Source organism: Vidua macroura, chromosome 6 (assembly GCF_024509145.1).
Source record: "Vidua macroura isolate BioBank_ID:100142 chromosome 6, ASM2450914v1, whole genome shotgun sequence".
NCBI lineage: Eukaryota > Metazoa > Chordata > Aves > Passeriformes > Viduidae > Vidua > Vidua macroura.
In genome coordinates, this window is record NC_071576.1 from 15,618,470 (window position 1) to 15,631,962 (window position 13,493).

Below are 13,493 nucleotides of genomic sequence, written 5' to 3' on the forward strand. Positions count from 1 at the left end.
CAAAAACAAGTACACAGACCACTTTTGGACATTGAACTTCTGTATGTATTGGGACAGTTGGCACTTGGGTTCTGATGAAGGGAATAGGTACAATGTTAGCTCATTCCTTATCAAACAATGGGAATCTTCATAGGCACAGGTTAGGACAAACTTTTCATCCATGTGAAAAGCTTTCTTCAGAGGTCACACCAGAAAACTGAGGTTCAAGGCAAGCAGTCTTCATCTGTTCAGTCACTAACATTCCTTCCCCTCTCCAGAAGCTCTGAGAGAAGGGAAGATCCCAAAGGACAGCATTGGCATTGTATGTTCAACTCTAAAGGCTGCTCTTGTGCCTATGGTACATTAATATGAAGCACTGAAGAAGTGGCCTGTTCAGAGCTACCAGGAATATTTGCTGTGAATCTGTCTATGGAAGTGTCCCTTTTAGCTGTCAGAAAAGTGGCTGGGAAGCAATACCTGTGCAGACAGCTCCAAAATGACACTCTGGGATTGTAACAAGTCCCGCATTCAGATGTGCTCATTGCCTAAGCTTTATTTACAGACGGTCAGGCACTGAGTATGTGAGATAATAAATTTAATAGCACAGTGATATAACATGTATTAATGGAATTTATCATCTATGCAACTACAAGTGTCTTATAGGACCTAGGCAATCTGAAATGTCTGAAAGTTTGTGAATCTAAATGAGCTATCGATTTCACTTTGCAAGCCTGAGCATCTACTAAATGCTCAGAGCTATAAGCAAATTGTGTTCTCAGTTGATTTATTCCAGCTCTTTTTGATGATGGTGGTTTGGCTTGGATTTTTTTTCCTTTTTCCTTTTCACTGCAGCTGATTAGCTCCTGTTTTCTAAAACTTGTCTCCTGAACTTCCATCTCTTTTCTACATGATCTTCTTCTGTCAGAAGGGCTGCATGTTGTAGGAGGCAGAAACAGGTTGTTACAGGACAGTGTTGGTAATGTGGAGGGGATGTATATGTATAGTTTAATCTTTGTATCTGAGACTAGTACTTGAGCAAGAAGGGATAAAAATCCTCTTTTGGTTATTGAGTGTGGGGATTAGATAATGTTTCAAAATGCTCTCTGAGTGGAAAAAAGCCAAGGATGGGGGATGACTGGTGGAAGAAGACAGGTTATGTTCCTCCCTCTAAGAGAGTAGTAAGTAGGAGTCAAGTCAGTGCACCACTGATGCCTAAGTATGAAAGGTTTGTGAGTACAAGAGGAACAACACCTGACTCAAAGCAGGGTTTTCCCAACTGTGCCTCTAGAGTATCACCCAGGAGCATCTTTAGTTAACTTCAGGATAGTTGTGGCATGTCCAAAATAACTCTTATCTGTCCAAGGGAACCTCATTTTGGTTAGGATTGGGGTTGTTTCCAAAAGCTTTTCTACATCTTGTTGATGAAGCTTGAGTTTCCTCTATGTGTCACTGGCAAAAATGAGATGTGTCCTTCTGCAACATCCTCATATGCTGGGGATACTATCAGATGGATTTGGTTTGTTTGTTTTTTTTTTTTTTTTTTTCTTTAATACACAGAAGTTAGTTGGCTTTGGAACACTGTTGGCTTTGGAAATGCTTTTCTGCATCTATTCTTTTTGCACTTGTAAGACCATACCATACATTGTGGTAGCTTTTGAAAAAGATGGAAATGGCTGCCCTTCCCAGAGAGGAAAGCCAGTGTCTCCTGATGGGACTGTACAAAATCAGCAAGCACAATGGCCTGTGAACTGTTGGTGAACTCTAAGGAAGCATTTAAACAAAACAGGAAAAGGGTCCTCAATCACTGGAGCCATAAGAAGAAAGTGCAAGTGATGATGTAGCCCACACTGGACTTGTATCTTTACAAGTCTGTTTTCTCAGTTTTAGCAGTTTTCTGTTTTCTCAGTTTTAGCAGTTTAAAAGGTTCAACTGTAGCCCCAAACAACTCATGGAAGTGGAGAACCACTGGAATGAGGACATGTTCTTTAGGTCACCTTGAACACATTCTCAACAGGAGAAGCAAAGACAGATGTAAGACAGCAAAATATGGGACAATAATGGCAGGATTCATATATGTCCAGGCCACTTTATATGAATTCTTATATATGAGTTATGTATCCATGTCAGTCTGATTCATTATATCAAAAATAGCTACATTAAAAAAAATTACAGCAGTGCAAAATATGTGGTAAGATGGCTCATTTTGCTTTAAGCGTGCTCCCAGATTTGTTATAGGTACTTAAAACCATCTGATTAAAAAATTACAAACAGCTATAAGCAAAATACCTCTCTTAGCATGAAACTGTAGGTAGTGAAAACCTCACTGCAGCCTAGTCCTTATCCAAGTCTCAATCCAAACCTTAATAAACTGTGAGGTCACCCAAATCCTTCAGGATTTCCTTGCACATAAAGTTTGAATCATTTTAACTGTGCTGAAGCAATCACCAAAGTATATATCTCCATATGTCTGCACTGAAAGAGTTTGCACGAGCATTATTTCCATGAAGCTGATTGCCATAGGAAAAGGCAAGAGAGCTACAGTAATGTAGCTGTGTGTCTGTGGCCACCGTTGGGTTTTGGCTAGCAGAGGTTATTCAGTTTAAAAAAAATCTGCTCCTACTGACATAATTATGCTGGCACAGGACTTTGTCGTCTTTTGTCTCGGCCACATAGGATTTTTGTGGCTTCAAATTCTTTATTCACTAATGAAACGCTTTCCTTGGCTTATGAGCTTATACAGAGTCTGTCCCCAACATGCTACATGACAAGCAAGCAAACTTGGCAGCCAGACCTTTTCTTACTTTCCTGCACAGCATATACATTCATCAGAGCTCAGGATAGAAAACTTTTTGAGCTGTATATAAAGTAAGATGTACCTTCTCATAAAGGTGATTTCCTTGCAGTTTCAAAAACCCCCATAGTTCTCCTGTTTTCATGGCTGGAACAGAGAGCTTGCTGTGCTCTCAGTGTGACAGGTAGCCATCTAAGCAGCACTCCATGGGGGCTGATGCAAGCTCAGGAATCCTTGAATGGCCCTGCATGGGCTGGTCATCTGCCAGGCATTGTTACTCTCTTTTGGAAGGTTTTTGAGCTCTTCTAGCTGAATTCCTTCTTCTGATCTCTAAAAGATCAGAAATACCAATGAGCCTCAGGCAGTACTCATGAATCCTTCTTTTCTGTATAAAATCAGAATACTGAAGCATAAACTGCATAGGTTGTCAGGTGAATAGGGGAGTAGAGGTGAACCACGCCTTCCCCATCCCTGCAGCTGCTGTGAAGTAGGATTGCCACCAAAAGAGGTAGTTTGATGCCTTCTCTCCCTGGTGTCTTTTTTCCAACCTGCTTGCTGCCTTGTGCCATTATAAACAGGTAGAAAAAAGAATGGTGATCCAGACTAAGGAATTGGTTTAGGCTAAGACTTAAATACTGTTGTCAACTTCTGGGTTTGTTTAAGTCCATCTAAGTTCCTGGCTCCCTTATTCTGTTCTTGCACAGCCACATAAGTACATGGACTGTTGTGAAGGAGGGTGTGGCAGAAAGTGAAAATAAGCGTCAGTTTTTGGAGGGACTGTGGCTCTTTAACAGCAACACCTGATTTAGCTGACTGTGCAATGACTGCCTGATTTCCAGCTGGCAAGTCCTGTCCTGTGCTGTCTCCATGGGCACCCAGTCCTTCAGAGCAGAGCAGCTGGGCAGCATCAGGTGCTATAGGGGGTCCCTCCTGGGAGCCATGACCAGAACCCTGCAATGGGTGGGTGTCGTGTGGCCCTTGGCAAGGGATAGCCATGGTACGTTTGAATTCAGACATCAGAAATGAGCTTTCAGCCCCAGGACTAACCTTCACTGATTTATCATTTAAAAGCTGCTGGCCAAGAGCAATTCAGAAAAGTTTCCAGACAATAGCTGCAAGTATGTGGTTTGCCAGAAATTAGGCAAAAAACAATCATAAATTGTAGAAACTCAGTTTCTGTCACACCCATCCTCTAGTGAACCACTGTGGAAAGAAGTCCTATCTGTCCTTTTGATGAATCTTGCAATGATAAATCGGTTGTAGATGTAGCAGAGACCTGAGGAAATGGCAGCCCACCATGCTTCTCATACATTTCTCTCTGGCTGCCTCAGTGATGATGACAAGTTCCACATGCTGTGTGGCACCTGGGCTACTCTTTGAGTCTCTCTGTCAGGGCCCAGAAGCTGCAGTGCAGCACATGCAGAGTTTTCCATGTGTTCCCTCCTACCCACAACCTCATTCCAGCAGTGCTGTGTTAGCACATGGTCTGACTTGGTGGTTGACTGACTGGAGAAAGGGGAGACCTCTTCTGATACAGAAGGCTCAGCCTGCCCTCCTGCCCATCCACAGGAAAGCAACAACTGTGTTGTAATAATAAAAAATGCAAATAAAAGTAAAAACCTTAAATTGCGGGCAATGTAAATCACCACCTCTTTCTGTTCATTGCAAAAGATCCTATTGTGACTTCTGCTGGGTGCTGAAAAAATAATTTTAAAAGTACTGAGAAAATATACTTTGATAACGAATTAAGTGGAGAAGTCTCATATTATTCTAAAATGAATCCCCATGGAATTTCAGTAACTTGTACCCCATTGAAAGTATCCAGCTTTGTCAGAGCCCCTGTATTTATTGAAAGGGTTAGAAGACAAGGAGGTTCCAGCTAAACAAGGGAAACTTGCTTTGGCCTGTAGCTGAAGCTAAGATGAAGAGGAAGATAGTTGTGATTGCTGGAGGGCTCAAGATCCTAATCAACCCTCACCCCTTTAATTAGCATGAAGCAGCTCATAAGCTGCAGCTTACAGAGTTGGGCCACGGAAAGTCACAGGAATAGTCAGCTTACTCCTGATCAGGAATTGCGTAAATATTACCCTGGGGCTTCCTGTGGTTGAAGGTTTGGCATTGCCTGAACAGGCTCTGCAATGTAAACAGAGGACTGTAATTTATTTAGCAGCATTGTACAGCAAGACGCAGTACAGAGGCATATCAGGTGAAATATGTTTCCCACATCTGCAGTTGTTCAAGGGTTAAGATTCAAGAAGTATAGTTTAAAATGAAGGCATTTACCAGCTTTCTCCTTCCTAAGATTGAACCTGGTGTTTGATATATGTCATACAAGTTTGTCTATATTGGAGCAAAGAAAATTCCTCCTTTTTAGTGCCTGTGCTTCATTTCCACATGAACTAGGAATGCACAAGACCTCTAAAAACCTGTTCTCCTGTGTCTGGAAAAAAGTACATAAATATTTCTGTCTCTGCAGACTGTGTTTTAGATTGGTCTGAAGCCATGACATTTCTTAAAGAAAAAAAAAATTCAGAAAGAAATAATTTTGGAAGTTGGCTTAAATAATTTCATGTTTCAATACATTCATATTCCATTCTGATACAAATATAAATTTTGAGCTTAATATACTGATGCAAATTTTAATAAAGTCTAAAATAAGTCCAGTGAAATGGTAGCTGAAATAAAGCACTGATATTGGCAAGACAAAACCCTTCATAACAAGAAACCCAGGTTGTTTCAGGATTATTATATTAATTTGATAATGTTTGATAAAGTCTTGTATTTTTGAGTTACAAATTTTTCCAAAATTACCATGCTCCCATAAAATGTTTAAATATCAGTGAAACATTCTGCAACAGGAATCATGCTATCAAAATACATTTACTAATTCTACTTACATTAATTAATAAGCTGTGAAAAAAAATGTGTGAATATTATTAAGATAAAAAGCGTTCTGTAAAATAAAGGTTAGAACATATCAGTGGCAAATAAGATGAAGGAGAAAAAGAAAGGTATTTATTCCTCAAAGCAACCACAAATGGAGAAAAAATACCATGATATAAATTTTCAAAAACCATTGGTATGAGCAGTTTGCAGGTGCTTCCATTCCTTGCCTGTTTTCCAGTATACCCTTGGGTCAAGATGACTGCACTGTTCATGTGAGTAATGACAGGAATGTAAAATGCTTTCTACCAACTCCCTAAATCAACTACCCCTTTCATATTTCTTAGGGCTTTCACCCTTCTTTCCTTCACACGGATACTTCTACCAATTTTCCAATACTCTGCTGAAGTTATAAAACTGGATTTGTTGTGGCACTGTGAGTCAGCAGAACTCGCTGAGCAGTTCCCTCTGCACAGGGCTCCAGGGCTGGTTCACTGAAGGCGTCATCACAGAAGCCTCATCTGCACCTCAGCTCAGGATTGCAGGCACTGCAATCCAACCCTTCTGTGAAGGACATTGCTATTGTAAAGGCCATGCTTTCCATTCCTGGAGAGACAGAGAAAAATGTTCAGGCTGAAATCATGATCGCTTCAGATGAAGTGGAAAAACAAAAATGGGGAAATGATACTTTGCTGTGAGACTGCACAGTAATTCTGACTGAAAGATTCTTCCTCTAAAATGAAGCACAGAACAGCTGCCTCAGTATTTAGGGATTCACAACCCAAAAATTAGAATGTCAGTCCATGCTTGCATTGCCTGCCTTCTGCCACTTGCAAAAGAAAGTTAAATATCAGACAGCTATTGCAAAGTCTGTTTAATCCCTACAGATACATGCAAATGCTGGAAGAAGGAATATCCTTGACTTTGCAGTGAAGACTCATGTTTACTTGGAACGTTTTTTCTGTGAAAGATGCACTGACCAACCACTTTCAGTAGCACCCGCAGGAAATGTAAGTACTGTGTAGAGCTGTTCCTCCCTAGGAAACCAAAACCCCACGGCGCCACGCCCCCGGGCCCCCGGCCGGGCAGCGCCCAGAAAGGGGCTCTGTCTCTTTAAGGCGGCGGCGCGGGCGCCCCCTGGCGGCGGCGGAGCGGAGTCCGGGGGCGGGTGCTCCGGGTCCGGCCCCGCGGTGCTGCGGCGGGGCGGGAGCGTCCCGGTGCCCACCCCGCGAGGTGGGTGGGAGCGGAGCGGAGGGGACGGCCCGGAGGAGGAGGAAGTGGAGGCGGCTGTGAATAGCGGGCAAATGGGGAGCTGAGCGGCTGCAGCAACAGCAGTAGCACCGCGGCCGCGCAGCAGCAGCAGCAGCGGCGGGCGGGCACGGAGGCGAGCTCGGCGGCGGGGTCCGTGCTTGCGGGCGCTGCGGGCGTGCCGCGGGGCGGGCGGCAGCGTGCCCGCTCGGCTGGGCGCTCCGGGGCTGGTGCGGGGAGCGGCTTCTCTCTGCCTCGGCGAGCTGCCCGCCGGTGCGGGAAGGGCCTGTCGAGGCTGCCTGCCTGCCGGGGGCTGCCCCCGGCGCGGCGCGGCTCGGCAGTTCAGCGGGGCGGGCGGGGGGCAGCGGCCGCCCCGGGATACCGGCTGATCCGCCTTTCTCTGCTTCTCTTCCAGCCGTCGTTTGGCAGGCGCCGAGTGCGAGCGGCAGCCGCGCTGCCCCGCCGCCCCGGACTGGTCGCCTGCTCGCGGGGCGGCACCATGCAGACCTTCCTGAAGGGGAAGCGGGTGGGATACTGGCTGAGCGAGAAGAAGATCAGGAAACTGAATTTCCAGGCCTTCGCCGAGCTGTGCCGGTAAGGAGGCGGCCCTTGCCGCGGGGAGCGCCGGGGCGGCCGCCGGGGCAGGCGGCGGCGGCTCCGGGATGGGGCTGGGGACGCTCCGTGCTCGGCCGTGGCCCGCGCCGCCCCCGGGCGTACCGCACTCGGTGCGCGGCTCCGCGGAGCCGGCTCTGCCCGCCGGGACCGGGGCCGCGGGGCTCGCAGTGCCCCGGGCACCCCGCCCCGCTGCTGCCGGGCCGGGCTAAGCGCTCCTGCTTCCCGCTCACCTGGGCGCTGCCGATCGCTCCGGGGAAACACTATCCGGGATGGTGCAGCGTCCCCGTGGTTGTGCCAGGGCCCGGCACAGCACCGCTGTGCCCGCCTGGGTGCATTTCTGCCCTCTGCTTCCAGGGAGGTCTCTGGTATTCCTGTTGAAATAGGGTGGTTTGGGATCTTTGCGGATCCTCCTCCAAAGCCGAGTTATTATTAGAAGAGTCAAATGTTTGGGAAGAAGTTTCCTTCAAGTTGTGTGAAAACACGTAAAATTAGGGTCTACAAACCCCTGAGTAAGCTTGTATTCATTTGGGATGTGAATGAGACATCTGAAGATGGTATAACTGTCCGAGTTACACATCTATTTCGTGCTGTCCCAGAGGTAAAGGTTAGTTTGATAAGCTGTAATTAGACTTTATCTGAATAGCTTAGAGGATAGTTTTTTGCAGTATATTACACAATTTTATTATTTAATTGGGAGTTTAAACTCCATGTGGGTCCAAGGTCTTGTGACACATGCATTACAGCTATGGGTACTGAATAATAGCTTTTTATTCTACTACTAAGTTTATAACAAGGTGACTAAGTCAGTTTTGACAATTGAAAAATATACTGCAAACTTTACAGAATATATTGTATGAGACTTCAAATACACTTTATTTAAGTGTAAAAAACACTAAACTAAAACACTGCTAAAAACACCAGTCCCTGTGAAATTTCTGTTGACAGCACTTGCTTCTTTCTGTAAAGATGGAGGCAGAACAGAAAACTGTTTCAAGAAAGTGACAGAAACTTTTACATCCCTTTTTGTACTTGGCATTCTGTAGTCCCTCTGTCAAACTTCAGTGAAACTCACTAGACTTTAAATTTTAAAGTATAGAAAGGGCACAAGTTCTGGTTTAATGTCTAATTTCATGTGGTTCTCCAAGCAAAATTCTTGTCGATGCATAATGTTAAATTTTGCCCTTGTATGAGATTTTAGGTTAGTTTTGTGATGCTCAAAATTACACTTTTACCTCTATTAGTCATATAAAAAGTATAATTTTTAGGGCCTTGAGTTATGATATAGGCTGTTTCCCATGCCTGGGAACTACAGTGAATCTCAGAAAATCTGTTAAAAATTGTTATATTTAACACCCTCCAAAGCAGACTTTTTCTCCTCCGTTGTCCTTGTTTCTCTTTTTGATTAATGCTTTGCTTCTTTTCTCTCTACCTTAGAAATTCCTTACACTTGTGTTACGTAACATGGATCTACAATTTCTTTGTGTACTGTACAAACTTATTAATAGTTTTGGGTCATCATGCTGCTGTGAAAACTGACCCCAAAGTGTCTCTCTTGCTTCACTTTGCTAATTTCTTGGTGAAAATTAGGCTGCCCCATCCTGTACAGGCTACGCTCAATTTGAATAGCATTTACAGACACTGGATAGAGATGGCTGTTCATACATGCTTTGATACTTTAAAAAGCATTATTAGCATTTCTGTACAGAGATAAATGTTTGGTTTGAGTATCAGTACAGTCATTGGAGCACATTCTGCTGATATCTTGGATGCTCTGTTTTCATTCCTAGTAACTTCTATTGACACCAAAGGGAAGCTGCATTCATTTAGGCAAAGATTTCAAGTATTTTATGGATAATATCTACTTGATAACTTGTGTGCTTGTAAGCTTTCTTTGCTGTAGAAGAAGTCATGCCAAGCTTAACATACATCTTACTAGAAATCTTGTGTATGGTAAAAAACAAGACAAGCATACTCATTCCTGTACAGTGATTCATGTGTTAGAGTGGACTATGGTATCTGTCTGTCTACTCTATGTGCTTTATGGTGACTGCTACTTGGAATTTATTTGCCTGTTGCCTAGGGATATACTTTCTGGATGACTGCAAAGTTCAGATTTGTTTGTACGAGTTTGTAATGAAGCAGTTATATAGTCCAGGAAAGTAAGAGGAGCCTCCTAATGAACTTGTGAAGCATGCTGGGTTTAAATCAGGGGAATTATTAGGATAAGGAGAATCTTTATTTCTTTACAGTTCGCCAGGGCAGCCACTTCTTGTGCAAAGCACTGACATTTTAAAGAGGTCATGGACAGACATTTCAAAATCTGTTCAAAGCATTCTCTGAGAGATAGGCTCTAAGTATTAGACTGCTTTCTTAAGCGTGGCTCCAGGTTTTAGGTTAGATTCTCTGAGCTGACACATTAGCCGGTGTGAGTGGACAGAAGCTAAGGTGTAGCTTTGGAGTGTAGGCAGTCATGGCTTCATCTTTCTGCTCCACAAATATTGGGCAGGAACCTTAAACACTTCTCTCATCTTTGTATCCATCTTGAAATTTTCTGTATGACTGACAAGAGGGCTGTTCTGCCTGAACAGAGTGTCTTGGGACTTTTGCCTAATCTTTTTATCCATAAGGGAATCTTCCTCTTACCAGAGGCCTTTGAGTTCACCTGCATGTTTCATCCTCACTGTGACAGACTAGAATTGTCCTATCTGAACTATATTCTTTGTAGAGATAAAGGTAGTGCCTGTCATTGTATCTACCTTCACATTTATAGCCCAGAAAAGTGATCCCAAATTGTTGAGTTGCACCCCAGTGCAGGCCTTAATGCTTCTACATCTCCTTGGGGGTTCTGAGCAGAGGGATGAGCAAAAAGGCAGCGTGTTTTCACAGGCCTGTTGCAGAGAATCAGTGATTTCTGAATGGTGCCTTAGGGGCTGTTGACCTGAAGGATAGAACACTTGGCCTGTCACCTGGGAAGCCTGGTTTCAAGCCTGTAGCTGATGTCTCTCAAGGGAGACCAAACCTGAAGATGAGCCAAGCTCACTCTGATCCTCTGGCTGAACCTGCCACTGTGTATAGAGAGGGATGTGACTTTGCTCCCCAGTGCCAGGTTAGTCATTCTCCCTGCTGTGTTTGAAGCACTATGGCAAGGGCATTCCTTTGGGATGAGGTGTGTCGTCAGTTCTGATCTGTTTCCTGAGGTGGTTTTTGGTTTTGCCCAGTAGCTTTTTTTCTATATAAGCTGCTTTGTAGCAAGACTTTTATGTTCTGTTCCACACATCAGTTCAGTTTCAGTGGTGAGAAGAGAGTTTCTGTCTCAGCCTTTCTGATATGAAGGCATTCCTGTTTGAGTTGTCATAGAGGGTTGAGCTCTTTTGTGTGGAACAGGATGACACTTGGTACATGTTTCTTACACTGTCAGGTAATTTACTACTATTGCCAAGTTGTCCTCTGCTTTTAGTAAAGCTGCTAGAACACCATGTTTTGTGTTGCACTAGGAATTTTCTGCATTCCAGCATATATGCTGTGGCTGCTGTTCTGTGAGTGTAGGGTCCTTGCAGGACTGCAGTTTGGTGCATCTCAAATAGACTTTTTTGTGAACCTTTATGTTCTGCTCCTCTAAGATGACATAGCCTGAAACTGTAGGTTGCTGTCTGTTGCCCAAATATAGAGTATCTGCCCTGCTGAAAAGTAAAGCAAGGTTTCTAGGCATTCCTAATAGAGGACTTAGGAGCCTGTGATATAAGTGTGGAATTCTGATGTTGTCATGTTTCTCTGCTACTGCTGAAAGGAGCAGTTCCTCCTTTCTCTAGCTGCTTGGTCTCATCTTCTGTCTCAAGCTGGGTTTAATGGTTATGCAGTTGGCAAAGATTCTCAATCCAATCAGTTTCATGCTCATTGTGTTGACCTTGGAATGGCTGTCACTGTGCAGGTGCATGAATACTAATATGAGGTTAGGGAAACAGAGATGCCACATTCCATTATAGAGATGGGAGAGCTGTTGTGCGAGTGTCAGATGGTGATAAGGACTCTTGGATGCCCAATCATTTTTTAAAATACACATGCTGCTAGATCTCTGTGGACATTGTGAATGAAAAGACTCCTGTTCATGGCATATATGTGTAAAAATGCATATATCTACTCAGAAAATGAGTTCTGTGTGTTTGGCACCAGTTAAGAATAGTGAGGTGTGGCCATTTACAAATGTTTCTTTGCTCTGTAAAAGCCTCCATTTCCTTGGTAGTTGTTCTGCTTGTCAGCTGTTACTACGGTCTCTTCTGGGAGCTCTGGAGATACGAGGCAGTAAGGTCACGGCAATATGAATAAGTTATAGTGATGTGAAGTGAAATACACTTCATCCAAGAGGAGATAATTTAAAGTCACCCAATTCTAAATGATAAGCTACTTCTCAGTTATTTTGGACAAAAGCTTTCACATGTGCAGCTTGTAAGTTTGCATGGAAATGTGGTAGCTTTTCTGTATAGCTATATACATAAAAAGTCAGAATTTTCTCTTAATGGCATGTAGAAAACAAATAGAAAATAAGTTGAAGAGTTGAAGATGTAATTTGTGTCATAATAAATCCCACAATTTGACTGATAGAAGAACTGTGCTTGTACACCCTAATGATCAGATTATTTATGGTAAGATTTTACTCTGCTGTGTTTTTTTTTTTTTGGTTTTTTTTTTGTTTTTTTTGGTTTTTTTTTTGTTTTGTTTTGTTTTTGTTTGTTTGTTTGTTTTTTTCATAAAACAGGGTGAGCATCTGGGAGGAATAAATTCCTCAGGAAATGATAGACATGCTGAGAAACTCAAATTCTGCCCACAGAAGGCAGTGGAAGCAGCAACTAGCCTTCTAGTAAAGGCTAGTTGTCTTGGTTTTTAGTGAGCAAGCCAAATTGTCATCTTCCCTCCTTGTGAGATCATCCATGACAAACTGATAGCATCCCCTGACACACAGGAAACTGAGTTGTTTTGGTCCAGTTTGGATTTCCAGGTGCTATGCACTGGTGAAGACTCTTTAGAAACTTGAGGCCATGTTCTTGAATTGTGGCCTGCATCAGTTCAGCAGCCCTGGGATGTAGCACAGAATTTTGGGTATGTAGCTCCAACAGAGCATCTGTCACGTGTGCTGAAGACAGTTTGCTTATGACAGGTCACTGTGGTGGGATGCTTTGTTGGGCTTTTTTCACTGAGTTATGATGAAGCTATTTTGATTCTGATACCAGGTCAATCTGCTGAACACAGCAACCAATGATTTTTTTTTTTTTCCTACCAAAATATTAGTATGCCGAACTTAAATTTCTGTATGGCTTGAACTTGTTTGTTTTTTTTTTTTTTTCCCTTAGGCTAAATTGGTTCTTCAGCTTCTGTCCATTTAATTTTTGTGATATAGTTAAGTCTTATTTTAGCACATGAGAAATCACACTATCTAGTAATCTACCATAACATGGTAAGCACTGTTGTCTGTGCTGTAGATCTGTATGGTTCTCTTTTTCTCTTCTAAATTTTATTTGTGGTCCCTTGTGTGCCATGGCCTGTGCACAAGAACCTAAACATGAATTTTAAGACAGATTTAAGAAAAATGCTGGTTTGAGGGTATTAAATTAATCTGTTTCTTTATATAGCAGGCAGGAAGTATATTACATATTTTTTCCAGGAAGAACTCAGGGGATTTTCTTTAACCCCAATTCCCTGCAAAAAAACCTAAATACTACTTTTGTTGAATATCTGGCTTGTGCCAGTTAGCTTTTACAACCTTAAAATCCATAAAAATAAAATGTATGTGTGTTGATCAATAGCTCCCATTGTTGGTTGTGTTAGTCTGAAATTCTAGATCATGAGAAGTAACTGGGGGCTAGATGGGTGGGTAAGTTTCTTTGACATCAATTCTTAACAAAGACAACTGGTCTAATGGTAGAAATTATACTAAGCCTTTTTCATAAGTGTTGAACATAGTAGCAAAGAAGGGTGTATTTCT

General features: G+C 43.0%; 1 protein-coding gene across 4 annotated transcripts in view; it reads left to right on the plus strand.

Moving 5' to 3' along the window:
- The first annotated feature begins 6,774 nt into the window (after positions 1-6,774).
- ITPK1 (inositol-tetrakisphosphate 1-kinase) overlaps positions 6,775-13,493 on the plus strand; it is a 141,438-nt gene continuing 134,719 nt past the window's right edge. Inside the window, exons 1-2 of one of the 4 annotated variants that reach the window (XM_053979228.1) lie at positions 6,775-6,886; positions 7,317-7,495. In XM_053979228.1, coding sequence (XP_053835203.1) covers positions 7,401-7,495 — 95 coding nt within the window. In that variant the 5' untranslated portion in view covers positions 6,775-6,886; positions 7,317-7,400. Of the gene's footprint in view, positions 6,887-6,914; positions 7,055-7,316; positions 7,496-13,493 lie in introns of those variants that run through there. The other 3 variants (XM_053979229.1, XM_053979224.1, XM_053979227.1) reach the window with 3 other exon arrangements.